The sequence below is a fragment of the Mugil cephalus genome, chromosome 7 (genome assembly GCF_022458985.1).
Source record: "Mugil cephalus isolate CIBA_MC_2020 chromosome 7, CIBA_Mcephalus_1.1, whole genome shotgun sequence".
In the NCBI taxonomy this organism is placed as follows: Eukaryota; Metazoa; Chordata; class Actinopteri; order Mugiliformes; family Mugilidae; genus Mugil; species Mugil cephalus.
Genome location: NC_061776.1, coordinates 23,769,793 through 23,782,659, shown reverse-complemented (window position 1 = coordinate 23,782,659; position 12,867 = coordinate 23,769,793). Strand labels below are relative to the sequence as shown.

The 12,867-nt window shown below is 39.3% G+C and overlaps 1 protein-coding gene across 1 annotated transcript; it reads left to right on the top strand.

Moving 5' to 3' along the window:
- Positions 1-3,884: 3,884 nt before the first annotated feature.
- On the top strand, positions 3,885-6,463 carry klf17 (Kruppel-like factor 17). Its single transcript, XM_047588530.1, has 3 exons — positions 3,885-4,095; positions 4,226-5,366; positions 5,487-6,463. The coding sequence occupies exons 1-3, from the start codon at positions 4,030-4,032 to the stop codon at positions 5,660-5,662; spliced, it is 1,383 nt and encodes a 460-aa protein (XP_047444486.1). The 5' UTR covers positions 3,885-4,029; the 3' UTR covers positions 5,663-6,463.
- Positions 6,464-12,867: the final 6,404 nt, after the last annotated feature.

Genomic DNA, 12,867 nt, shown 5'->3' with positions numbered 1-12,867 from the left:
CATCATAAAACAAAACCTTTATGTCTGACGTATTGCCACAGCCTTGGAAGATGAATATACCTCTCCTTGAACACAGGTAATTCCAAGAAGTCATAATGTGTTCATGGAATTAACTTCTGACATTATCAGTGTTCAGTAGTATGAGGTAATGAGCTCATCAATTCCTCCAATGCAGTTAGCTACTTGAACTGTTCAGCCACCCCCTCCGACATTTATAAAATGCTTTTAGATAACTATTGGCAATAATTTATTCATTTTAGTTAATCTTTTCTGATGATAAGCCATGACTTTTGGGATTTTAATAACTGAATCATTGTTTGTACCTCTAGGCCAGTAGTTTGGCTATCACCGTTACTGATAACAACGTAATCAGCCTTAGCTATTACCTGTTGGCAGTCAATTTACTTTTGCCATTTTTGCCATTGAACTAGATACTTTTAGCTAACTTTTTCAAATGTCATTTTATTTAATTAAATCCACATTTATTTGTAGCAAACTAGCTTATTTGAGCAATGTATCCATTGCTTACAGTTAAAAAAGTAAACTATTTGTCAGGCTCATGTTCATGTTTATCAAACCATTTTAACGTTTCATGAATTTAGGTTATCCATTGCTATCTTTTCCTAATACCTTTAGTTTAATAGATAAGATTAGATAAGATGAGACAGTCGTTCATTTTTCCACCAGTGTGGAAATACGCAGCTTTGCAGCAGCACACAGTTTAAGGAAAGAACACACAGATAAAACTGTAAACATTAAGTACAAAACTAGAAAATGAAATACATTAGGAGTTGTAGGTATGAACATCAGAATAACGATTCGTGAACTTAAGTTATAAGTTAGTGCACAGATTTTAAATTTGTTATGAAGGAAGGACCAGTGGTAACGGACCTTCACACAGCACAAGTGAAGCACTCGGCTGCTGAAGGCTGTTATAGTGGCATGGGGGTGGGTGGGTAGGGGGGTTGAAAATGAAGACCTCACCTCCACAGGCTCAAGGGGGCAGCCCAGAACAGAGCCAGCCTTCTTCACCAGCACGTTATGAATAGTCTACAGTTTTTTTTTATTACTTATATCTGTTTCAGTTTATTTTGACTGCTGAGACTGTTCATGTTTGCTCTTCTTTCAACAGAGGAGTGACGTTCAGATGACTAAATACTGAGCTTTTTTTTTTTTTCACTTAATGTTAATTTTTAACTTTTTTTTGGCTCAAAAAAACAGCTCTATTACTCAAAGTAGAAGTTCAGAATTGCTTAAACATGGGAAACTGGACTTGTGGAGTTTCTTGAAGATGTTTAGCAACTCATCTTAGCAGCTTTTTAAGTTCTAAATTTCCTCAGTATTTCAGAACTGAAGAAGCTGCCTGGATGAGTGGTTCATCAGTTGAATGAGTGAGAATCAGTCAAACCTGACCTACTTTGTCTGAGACAGACAAAGTAGGTTTACTACTCAATTTGTGGGCAGTTTCTCTATTTCCTTTGCTCATCTTGCTAACGACTGCCAAAGTGTTCACTATATGAGTCCCTAACACAAAAGGACATACTGTATGCCAGTGGAGAACAAACTCCAACTCAAATCAGCAGTTATGGTGAAATATGTCTTTACAGCCCGACACCGAAAAAATGAACTGAATGATCAATATGTGCCAACAAAAATCATCTCTCCTACCACAATAGAAGACCTATTTAAAAGCATTCAAGTATTTTCTGGAGACGAAAATGGAATGAGTATTGTTCTAACAATATCAAAATAATTGAAAAAGACTATAAAATTGACACATCCAAGAAATAGAAGACATTTCTGTGTTAACATTTCAGTGCGTCTGGGGTGAAATACCTCAGTTCTCTCCGTCTGTCTTTGCAACTGTAATCTTAAGTAATTGTGTTTAGAAAACACTTGAGCTGGAAGACTTCCTCCCTTTTAGAAAAGAGAATCACAAAAGAGAAACCTGAGCCCACGCAGTTCTTTATCTGTATCTGTCTCCGTATTCTTGCTTAGTTGGTTTTTACATGACCTGGGTTTGATAAGGCCTTTGGTGGGACAAGATGGATGATAGCTTTCTACCCAGTGGAACTTACTGCATATATTTAGTAAATGTGATTTTTGAAATATCCACCTTTTGTCAGATGCTGTCGCATAAGTTACACTTGCTACGCTACCCTTAAACCAGTGTTTACTAAATAGGATTGCTGTACTTTTCCCATAATGAGAGCACAGTGAGTGGTTTTGGAGCCAGAGAGCAGATCTGCGTCTGTGTCATTCCAAGCACATTACAGTGGCTGCAGAGTGAAAGTAAAGGAAGCAAATGTGAAGATTTTCCTCAGGAAACTGAGTCCATTTCCACTTGGCTCGCAGACAGGACCGGAATTTGTTTTGCGTAAGCTCAGCTGGTTATAAATAACGGAGTATAAAGGCAGAGAGCTGCAGGACGCAGCTTTCCACTACACCTGCAGGAGCACAGACAGAAGGAACCAAAGACATGTTTGCAGTGGGTCGCTTGGCTTTGTCGCAGTTTTTGGAGATTTGCAGTGGAAATCAAATCAAACTGATCTAATCTTATGACATTCAGGGCCGTGTTACTTATCATTAAAAAATGTTATTTAAAGTAATAAAATAAAAAATAAAAAAATTAATAAAAAAGTAAAAGCATTTTATAAGAAAATAGAGCTGCTTTTAATAATGTATGCAATATCAGAGAAAGACATAATGGGATGGTATATTAGACATTAATGTATGAGTCAACAAATTGAAGATGAATACCAATCCTCATTTGATTAACGAGAAATTACTTGTAAGAAGAATTTGGATTTGATTGCACCATGGAACTCAAAGGCACAGACGATCAAAATCTTTAAATAAATATAGAACTGGGGCTTACAGTATGTTTTAATATAATTATGCTTTTAATAAATGAAGGCTGTTTTTTTATTTTTATTTTTTGTTTTGTTTTGTTTTTTGTTAGTTTTTTAGAGACTTTTCTCTTCTCTCCACTGTCGACATACATTCACTTGTCCTTTACCACAGGGATGACTGCAGGGTACAGAGCTGTTGTGGGGGAAGATCATTAAGAAACATGTAGTCCTTTGTTGACTCCCAGATTAACAGGTTGTTTCGGCCTGGGGAATGAGCCAGTACTTCACACATTTGTGTTTGTGTTAAACATGCAGGGTCAAACTAATGATGTGACAGCGGTCGTTTCTGTGCTCGAAGAGGCTGGAGCGAAACCGCGAACATTTAAATTGTTAATGTGGTAAAAAAAAAAAATAGAAAATAAAAATGGGGAGAGAAGTGCTTTCGATGGATTTGTGCGCACTCTGGCTCAACGCAGCCCCATTTGAAAGGCACATTTTAGTATTGACAAAAAATGTTTTCAGGGACGCATACAGTTACACTTCCAGGGAAATGCACTGCAGTTCTGCCTACGCAGCACTTCTGAGTCTTTTGCCAGGTTTAGTGTCGCCCCCTGTACCTGCCTCACGGGAAATGTTTGGTTTCTCATGGGAGCCAAATTAGAATAATTGCCGATAGGAAGGTGTTATCGATACCTTTAGACACATTTATGTTTGAGTCGGGGATGAAATGCAGTGCAGAAAGTTTTATATTAAGTAAAAAAGTATAAATGTTCGTGACTTTTGCGGATATGTCACTAATCAAGAACCGTTCACAGCTATTCATTCAAGAAGTCGTGGACTTAAAATGAGAAATAATATGCAGATTTTTCCCCCCTGATTTCTTTAATCTATCTAAAACGTACTTGCTTTACTACCACAATACTATTTGTGTTTGTTTGTACTGTCGGTTGCGACGGGGGAGGTGTACGTGTGCTGGAGAGAGTACAGAAGCCACACCTCCCGGTATGCGTAAAGACGCTATAAAAGACTTCCTCGGCACTGTTGATAATCACATCCTGAATCCTGGAACGCTCCACAGCTGTCAAGTATACGAACGGGCGCTCTATGGACACAGTGAACGGCGTGTGTTTGAGTTTGGAGTTTTAAACATTTACTTTTTTACATACGAAAGGTCATCATGGCTGTGGCTGAAGCAGTAATGCCACCAATAGCATCGTTTCCGAATGTCAAAGCGATGGACAATGTAAGTCGAACTTTTTACATTTTAATTACGCATCGTGTGCTTTTTATTGTTACTGTATGTTTCGTTGTACAAAATAATAAACTGCTGATTCACATTCTCATTCAAGTTTTCTATTTGTGCTCATTTACAGCTGTGTAAGATGGGGGAATGTGCGCGGAGCAGCGCAACAGGTGGCGCAGACAACCCGCTCATCGAGGTGGAGTTCAGCATCGTGCAGTCTCCCGCTTTGCCCTCAAAAGACGAAGACGACCTGGGGAAATTTCTGGACCTTGAGTTCATTTTGTCTAACACGATCGGCTCTGATGGCGTTAGTAACAATGGCATCAATGGGAACATTTCACCGCCTCAGCGGCAATGCGCAGCGTACTCGCTGCCGGAGTCACCGGAGAGCTGCAGCGGCGGTTCTGTTCCGGACTGCAGCGAACGCCCTCCTTCTCACCTGGCTGCACATGGCTACCATGGCACCATGGACTTCATAGGCTCGAACCCAGTGCGTAGTCTCATGGCAGAGCTTCTTACGCCTGAGATGGGCTACCCAGTGGACAGTTCACCGGACAGCGCAACAGGCAAGGCGAGAGACGGGAGAGAGTACACTGAGCTGCGAGCTCCTGCTACTATTCCACCCGGTCCCACTCTTCACCAAGCGGCCACATCTCCTGCCCCGCTTGGATACAAAATTAAAACCGAGCCCGTGGGTCAGTCCTGTATGATGGCCGCCGCAGGAGGGAACTTTATGGAACAAGTTTATGACAAGCACCAAATGCGCTCAGTGCACCCAGCAGCGTTTACGCACCACCAGGCTACAGTTCCAGTTGCGCTGCAGCGGTTCGGCGCTCACCCCGTGCAGCACGCCTCACCCCAGGGAAGCACAGACGATCATCTGGCGCAAATGAACTCTGCCATGAGCTCCCATCATCATCCTAATCAACATCATCTCCAAGGCCAGTACATGAATGCGCCATATCATCACCCACAATATGCACATCCGAGTGTGCCACAGTTTCAAGGACAGTACAACATGCACAGAGAGCATGTCCACGTTCACCAGCAGCACCACCCAACTTCTCTCCAGGGGATGTTGCTCACTCCCCCCTCATCGCCGTCTTTGCTGGAGTTTTACTCTCATGAGGAGGCCGGGAGCATCAAGCAGAAGCGAGGCCGCAGGTCTTGGGCCCGAAAGCGCGCTGCTACGCACAACTGCGAGTTCCCTGGCTGTGGGAAAACCTACACCAAGAGCTCCCATCTCAAAGCGCACATGAGAACCCACACAGGTGAGAACTTTTCCGAAGCCGAAACAACTTTCTTACTGATACCTATTTCATATATATTCTATTCGTATTGTTCCCGCACTGCCTGTAATCTAAACAAATCCTTTTGTTTGTATCTCGCAGGTGAAAAGCCGTACCACTGTAACTGGGAAGGTTGTGGCTGGAAATTCGCCAGGTCAGACGAACTGACTCGCCACTTCAGAAAGCACACTGGACACAGACCTTTTCAGTGTCACCTCTGCGAGCGCGCTTTCTCCCGTTCCGATCACCTTGCTCTTCATATGAAGAGGCACATGTAGGCCACACGGACACTTGCATCTATCCAAGTCTTTTCCAGAGGCCTTACTGATACCTAGAGAACAAACATTGTGGCTTATGATACTCTGGTGTAACCAAAACGTATTTCTGTGGGAACAAGTTGTGATATATTTCAAAAGTTTTATCATATACCATGAATTCAAGTGCCTTGAGGTTTTTTTTTTGTACATAATTTGTGCATATATAAATAATACTGGCTAAATTATAGTAGTTTAGTATTTAAACATTTCCTCACCCTGTCTTTAGAATGTTATTGATTGTTGGTGAGTGCCTTAACAAGACAGTTTGTTCAGTGTGGGCCGGACCCAGATTTTTGTACATATGTCAATGCTATTTTTGTATTGTTTACATCTTATATCTTTGATACTACAAGAATCAGGTCAGAGTTGTAATGACATTTTTATGCTAAAACTAAATAGAGGTTTTATAGTTTTGCTGTGGACTGTGGGCTAGACCTACCTTTTGGACATTTTATTTGGTTATGTGAAGGTTTGCTGGGACAATGCCAACAAATTCAGGTACTAACACTTGTTTTCAGGATCCCAAATAACAAGTGCATTGTCATTCTCTTTAGTCAGTTCAAATGATATTTACAGATCCTTGTTTTTAGGGATACAGACAAAAATACATATTTTGTAATGTTATATATTAGTGTTTTTTTAAGAATGAAGAAATCCACCGCAACCAATGGTTGAACTGTTGTACTTGAAACAGAATTGTTAACTGAGATGTATTGTTTTTGCGCTTAAGGGCCTTAAAAATAAAAGTACTTTTACAAATAATTTTGTCATTGCATATGTTCCACTCTCACAAGATCAACCAGATCTGCTTTGAGTTCATGTTGTCATGATGATGTCTATCATAATTTCTCAGTGCAGAATGACCAAATCACACATATTACATACATACAATATTACATATTAAAACTGTGGAAAAAAAAAGAAATAGAGCACATTGCTCAGGACAATGTCTTAGAAGCTCTGACTTCATTTTTTATAATCATCTACTGACGTGCTTCTCTTTTCTGTTACTAAACTGCCACATTTTTAATTACAATGCCATCGTTTAAAAAGTTTAAAATGGACAAAATAAACTTCTTAACCGAATAAAACATCCCGTACCATCTGATTTGACAGCATCTCTGTTTATCAGACACTGTGGGTGACAATGTAAGGTAATGCTTCACATTAGGTTAATTTTTATGTTTGGATCATCGGCTTATGAAAGACTGCCCTCTAACGTTCATTCATATTATAACATTTGAGACACTATACGTAAGGGGATCTGCTCGTGTAAAATATGAGGTGTTTGATTTCCTTATACAGTATTAAATCGGAAACAGAAAAATAGCAATAAACACAAGACTTTAATGTAAGCTCACCAGAGTCTCACCAATTATGCTGTTGTGATGTGTGATCTTTTGTCTCCAATATAATAAAATGAATGTTCCTGAGAGTTATTCAATACAAAAAACTATGTTAGCACAAGGTAAAGTAGTCAATGACACCGCAAACAAGGCCGTGCACAGAAACTAACTGTCACCACATGTTCAGTTAAATATCAATGAGGCATAACATTATGACCACTTTAATATTGTCTAGGTCTCCCTTGTGCCTCCAAAACAGTTGTGACTAATCAGAGACTTGGCATGAGTCTTCTGAGGGTGTCCTGATTGTGTGTATGTGTGTGTGTGTGAGAGAGTGTGTGTATCAGGCTGCATCCTGGTGGGGATGGCTGCTAGCATCAAGTCATCTATTTTTTCTTTTTAAAAAATGCACCTGATACAGTGGCAGCATGTTGCCAGTGGCTCCATCATCTTTCCTTCTTAGGCTATTCATCTCACAGTTACTTGACTTTGGGTTCCAGTGAATTTGGAGGCCAGGTCAACACCTTGTGCTGTTCTTCATATTTTTTGAGTACATAAACGTGTGTGTGTGTGCCAGGCTGCATCCTGCTGGGGCCATCAAGGAGTGTCATTGTTATAGAGATGTAGGTGCATGTCTTGGTAACATCAACATGAATGCCAGGTCCAAAAGTTTCCCAGAACATTGAATTGTCACAAGGTGGTCAGTTTTATTTACTTTCTTGTCGTGGTAAATGTTATGCCTGAGTAGTGTATAGTATACAGTTAGTTCATTTGGACACTGATGAATTATTTCATGCGTTCATCAAAACATGTTAAAGTTACAGTCATCACTATGGGCTTAAAATGACTCTAAATTAGGGAATTAAAATAATGGTTACACAGTGATCTGTTTCCAGAGATTTGACATTTGATCCAAAAGCTGTGTCAGATGTGGGACATTATTATACAGTATCTTTATCATCTTAAGCAGGTAAAAAGTGGATACTGTTGTTGTAAATCCACAGTGTACGTATTAACAGGATAACTGAGTGTAGCCAAATAAACTATTTGGTTCACTCTGGGGGAAAAAAGAAAACACTGTCCATGGAACACCATAGTGTTGGATGACTGCGGGGGTGTGTTCCATGGGAAAGAAAAAAAAACTTTCATGGGAGAAATAACCCGTGGGTATGTTTGACTTTCAACAGCACCAGGCCACTGCTATTTATTGCTGGTGTGACTGGAGACGGCCTCACCAGCCCGATGAACTCTGAAGTATAGGAGTTTTTGTAAGTAAAGAAGTGGAATATTCTGCAATGGCCGTGTCAGTCACCAACTCAACCCAATCAAGATGCATCTGATCTACAACTAAAAATGTTGTAGCTCTACAAACAAAACAGCTACAGTAAAGGCCTGGCAAACCTCCTGAAAGGACACCTATTATTTGGTTTTGTATATGTTGTTATGTATGTGTGTGTAGGCGTTTTATTTGTAATTATTTTAATTTGTCCAAGTACATTTGAACGCAACATTTGAAATTTAGGATTTTCTATACAAATAAAATGTTACCCCAATTTGGATTTGAGTATCTTTAAAATTGGGAAGCTTAAACCTCGTAATTGTAACTTCGGTTCATTTCATTCTAAGATAACATGCCAGTGTCCCCACATATGGACCTGAACTGTTTGTTCATTTGTTCGTTTTCTGTAGCCGTTTGTCCTCTGCAGTTTTGTTGTGAAGTTGAAACTGAATTAAATGGTTAAATTGCTAATCGAATAACTCCTCAAATGAATTAGTCCCAAATACATCATTCATGTTTAACTAACAGTCAAAATTTTGTAAAACGGTTGTATTTAACTTGTTTGCTAGGTCAAGGAGAGTCCTCCCTATTACATGTAAAAAAAAAAAAAAAAAAAAAAAAAATACCCCGAGTCTCCTGTTCAGACGATACGATGGATTTGTCATTCGTTACTTTCGCCACTAGATGTCCCTCTTGGTCCAGTTTCTGATGCTGAAAGTTGCCTATTAGCATCTGTTAAGCAGCTTTGTTGTGTAAACCCTACTTCATATAGCTGATCAGCTGTGGTCAGGCTATTTATATGCCCTCCTTCTTGTTATAAAAGATGTTGTGGTGATGTTACCGAAGGCTTTTGTCTGTGTTCGGCAGTAGCTGTCCCTGCTGCTAAAGTTTATCATGAACCTGGATCTGGAGTACAGTTTAGCATTGTACTCTGTGTCCGGGCCCTATTCTTTGCTCATATGTAAATACTGTAATGTGTTCATTTCACCTTCGGTCCTTGATCAGGACACAGATCAGCAGACGCAGATTAGACTTAACTTTTAAAGTCAGTTTGCATGACCGTCCGATATACACATTCTCTGGAGGATATTATTAGGTGATTCTCAAATGTTAGTGAACATTTTCTTGCACACCTACTGTTACAGATCAAATCACATGGTTTAGCATCAAGATGTGTGTGTCTGCATGACATCAACCAATCCCACTCCCACTAGACATTTGTCTAAGGAGATTATATTGGGAACTGTTGTCCCCTGTCAACACAACTCCCTGGATCATTGGGGTGGACAAACCTTAAGGTTGTGATTCTGACCGAGACTGTGTTGGTGCCTTAAGTGAAAGAGTTCAGGTACTTTGGGAGTGTTGTTCACGAATGATGACAAACACGAGATTGTAATTTTAATGAAGCACCGAAGAAAAGATGCAGCCGAGCCAGAAGCCTTCACCAATTTGTTTGTTTGTTCATCTTTATGCATGGTTATGGGCAGGAGTGATTGGGATCACACTTTTAGGAGGGCTCAGCCACCAGTTACCATGTCATACTCAATGTCATGCTCAATGGACACAGTGACCCATATTTCACCAAGTACCCTTTGGTAACACTTTCTATGAAGGTTGTATTTATAATGCCCTATGAATGCACTCATAAATTTTATAAGGTGTCTATAAAGCATTATAATGAAGTCATTATTACCATCTATACATATTCACAAGACACATGAAACACGTGAAACAGGCCACAAAGGTGGCACGGCGTGGTCCTATACTGTGTTATGGTTGTTATCATTGGAACAAGCAAAGTAAGGTATTAGCTCTCAAAGGGGTCAGAGGTCAGGGGCCATGGACTAATTCTTTCTATCTGTCTTTCTATCCATCTGTCTGTCTATCTGTCCTGTCTTAATGTTATGTCTTTATTACTGTCTTGTAGTGTGTCTGTCAGTGTGTAATAATGCTGGGAGGCTGCATGGCAGACCTTTAAAGTGGATGTTTGGCAGCATCATGGCAACACCTGAAAGTTATAGAGTGACAGTACTGGCTTGCTAGAAATCATGGGTCACACATGCTTGATATAAGAAAATACAATGTACACGAGGCTAAGTAGGTATATTTTTGATCAGGGGGAAGTTGGGTGTTTTACAAATTTCAATAATTAGGTTGCTTGGTGGCTACTGTTGGGCTGTTGACCTATTTACTGTTATGTGATTTCACACAGGTTTTATGCCTGCATCACATCATTTGCAAGACTGGCATGCATATGGAAAATTTCATAATGACCCAAGACAGATTTCAGTGGCATTGTGAGTTTTGTTCCAATGATAACAACCATAACACAGTATAGGACCACGCTGTGCCACCTTTGTGGCCTGTTTCACGTGTTTCATGTGTTTGTGTAATGTGCTCACAGCACTGATAATCATTCTGATTATGTGTGTTGGTTTAAATGAAAATAAAGTGAACTAAATGCATTCCTTTTGTCTTTACTGTCCAGGCTCTCATTTCATTGTGCCTCATATTTGTTTATAATAATCTTATATCTATTTATAACAACACCTTGTTTGCTCTACTTTACTTAAAGCTGACAAATACCACCTATGTTATTAACATAGTCATTTATAATATTGTGTATATGGGGTAAAGATGCCAGACTCAGTACTTAGTTCATTGCACCTTTTAATTACTCATAGTAACTTATATCTGTTAATAATCGTGTCATATTCTTGTCACTTTACTTAGAGCTGACAAATAGCACTTATGATATTGCATAGCTGTTTATAACTGTGTGCTGTAGGGAGATGTATAAATTATTATAACTTTATTACATATACTTATAGCTGCAGATATAAAGGATTACTGTAGAAGTCAAAACTCATTATGCATCACTATACACATTTAGCAAAGCAAAGTAGTTATGATGCATTATAAACTAACAAGTGAGTACGCAGATATTGACATATTTATAATGCACTATTCAGATTAAAATTATAATCATTCATAACCAGTTGTCATAATGCATCATGAAGTTGGTTATGAAGACTTGTGAATATGTATAGCAGTAAAAATGACCATTATAATGCTTTATAGACGCCTTATAAAACATTATGAGTGCATTCATAGAGCATTATAGATACAACCTTCATAGAAAGTGTTACCTAGCCTTTTAATGAATGTCGATGAGGCTGAAACAAATATGACATAAAGAATATGGCACTAAACCTGAAGCACTTTTAACAGTCAGAAAGATATGACGTTAGAAGACAATGTCAGAAAATAACAATAAACGTCATCATCATCCCCACCATCTGTTATACCTGTTATTACTATTGTAGCTGAAAGCTGAAATGCTGAAATGTAGGGGTGCTTGAGCAGCCCTAAAAAGAGCCCTAAAAGGAGCCTAAACGTACCAGTGGTCACAAGATACAAAATGACCTGCAAACGACCTGCAAAAAGTGGTTAAAATTAAGTAGCCAGATGGGGACATATGATCAAGATGCCTCATGGATGTCATCCCTCAGAGAGATATTTAAATCCAACTCATATCCTAATAGGTTTTTACCTAGACCTGACCAGACCATAAGACACAGTATATCAAATAAAGAGAATTCATCATTTTTTAGCAGTGACTGTGACGGTGCTGGAAGAGACAAAAGCTACTTGTCTGCTGACAGCGGCATCAGATGAGGGAGCATTTCACTTGTCCTTCTAAAGGGCAATTATAAACACCTACTTAGAGTATACTATGAGGATCGTCACATCTATACGTGGGAGCTGATGGTTTATTCATCTTTTGAGCTGAGCTGGCAAACATGGAAAAGAAAAATAAATTCCAGAAGTAAGCATTCTGTTGTTGAACAATACTGTAATCAAATCTACAGCATCTCACTTCTAATAAAAGTTAGTAGAGGTGAGAAACAACATACGATGCTGTGTTTAAGCATGTGAATCCAAGAATAAGTCCAACAAAGAATAACTCAGCTGAAGAAAACAAGATGAATCTAAAGAGATAAAAACTGGGGAAAGATTAAGAAAAATGGTCAAACTGACAAGAGACAATGCAAAAAGTGATGTTGGGCTAAATGGGTGAGACACATAAACACAGAAAAGACAATAAGGCAACTCATTCCAAAAAAAAAAAAAGAAAGAAAATGACAAGGCAACACGAAGACATGGAACTTATCAAGCTTTAGGAGAATATTCTAATATTCTTTTCCAAAGTTCACATTAGTCTGTAACCTGACCCCCTCTAGTTCACTTTAGTGGGACTAAGAAATTAGTATGTCTGTGTGTGTGTCTGTGTGTGTTGTCAAGGAGGCACAGCTATGCACCCATGTAATTTTGTTTACCTAACCCAAGGGATTCTGGGTTATGTCAACCGTCAGTGGGTCAGAAGTCAAACTCCGCATCCAGCGTGTCCAAGCAGGAACAGATAAATGATGAACAAAAACCCAAACGTTTAAATGCGTATGATTTCACTTACAGTCACACTGGGCCACAACTGCGACATGGCATAGTGGACACGGGGAGGGAAAAAGTCGTACATTTGT

Coding starts and splice junctions, on each gene's coding strand:
- klf17 (XM_047588530.1), top strand. CDS start 4,030: ATGGCTGTGGCTGAAGCAGTAATGCCACCAATAGCATCGTTTCCGAAT. Junction 4,096..4,225: donor ATGTCAAAGCGATGGACAAT/GTAAGTCGAACT, acceptor GCTCATTTACAG/CTGTGTAAGATGGGGGAATG. Junction 5,367..5,486: donor GCACATGAGAACCCACACAG/GTGAGAACTTTT, acceptor TGTATCTCGCAG/GTGAAAAGCCGTACCACTGT.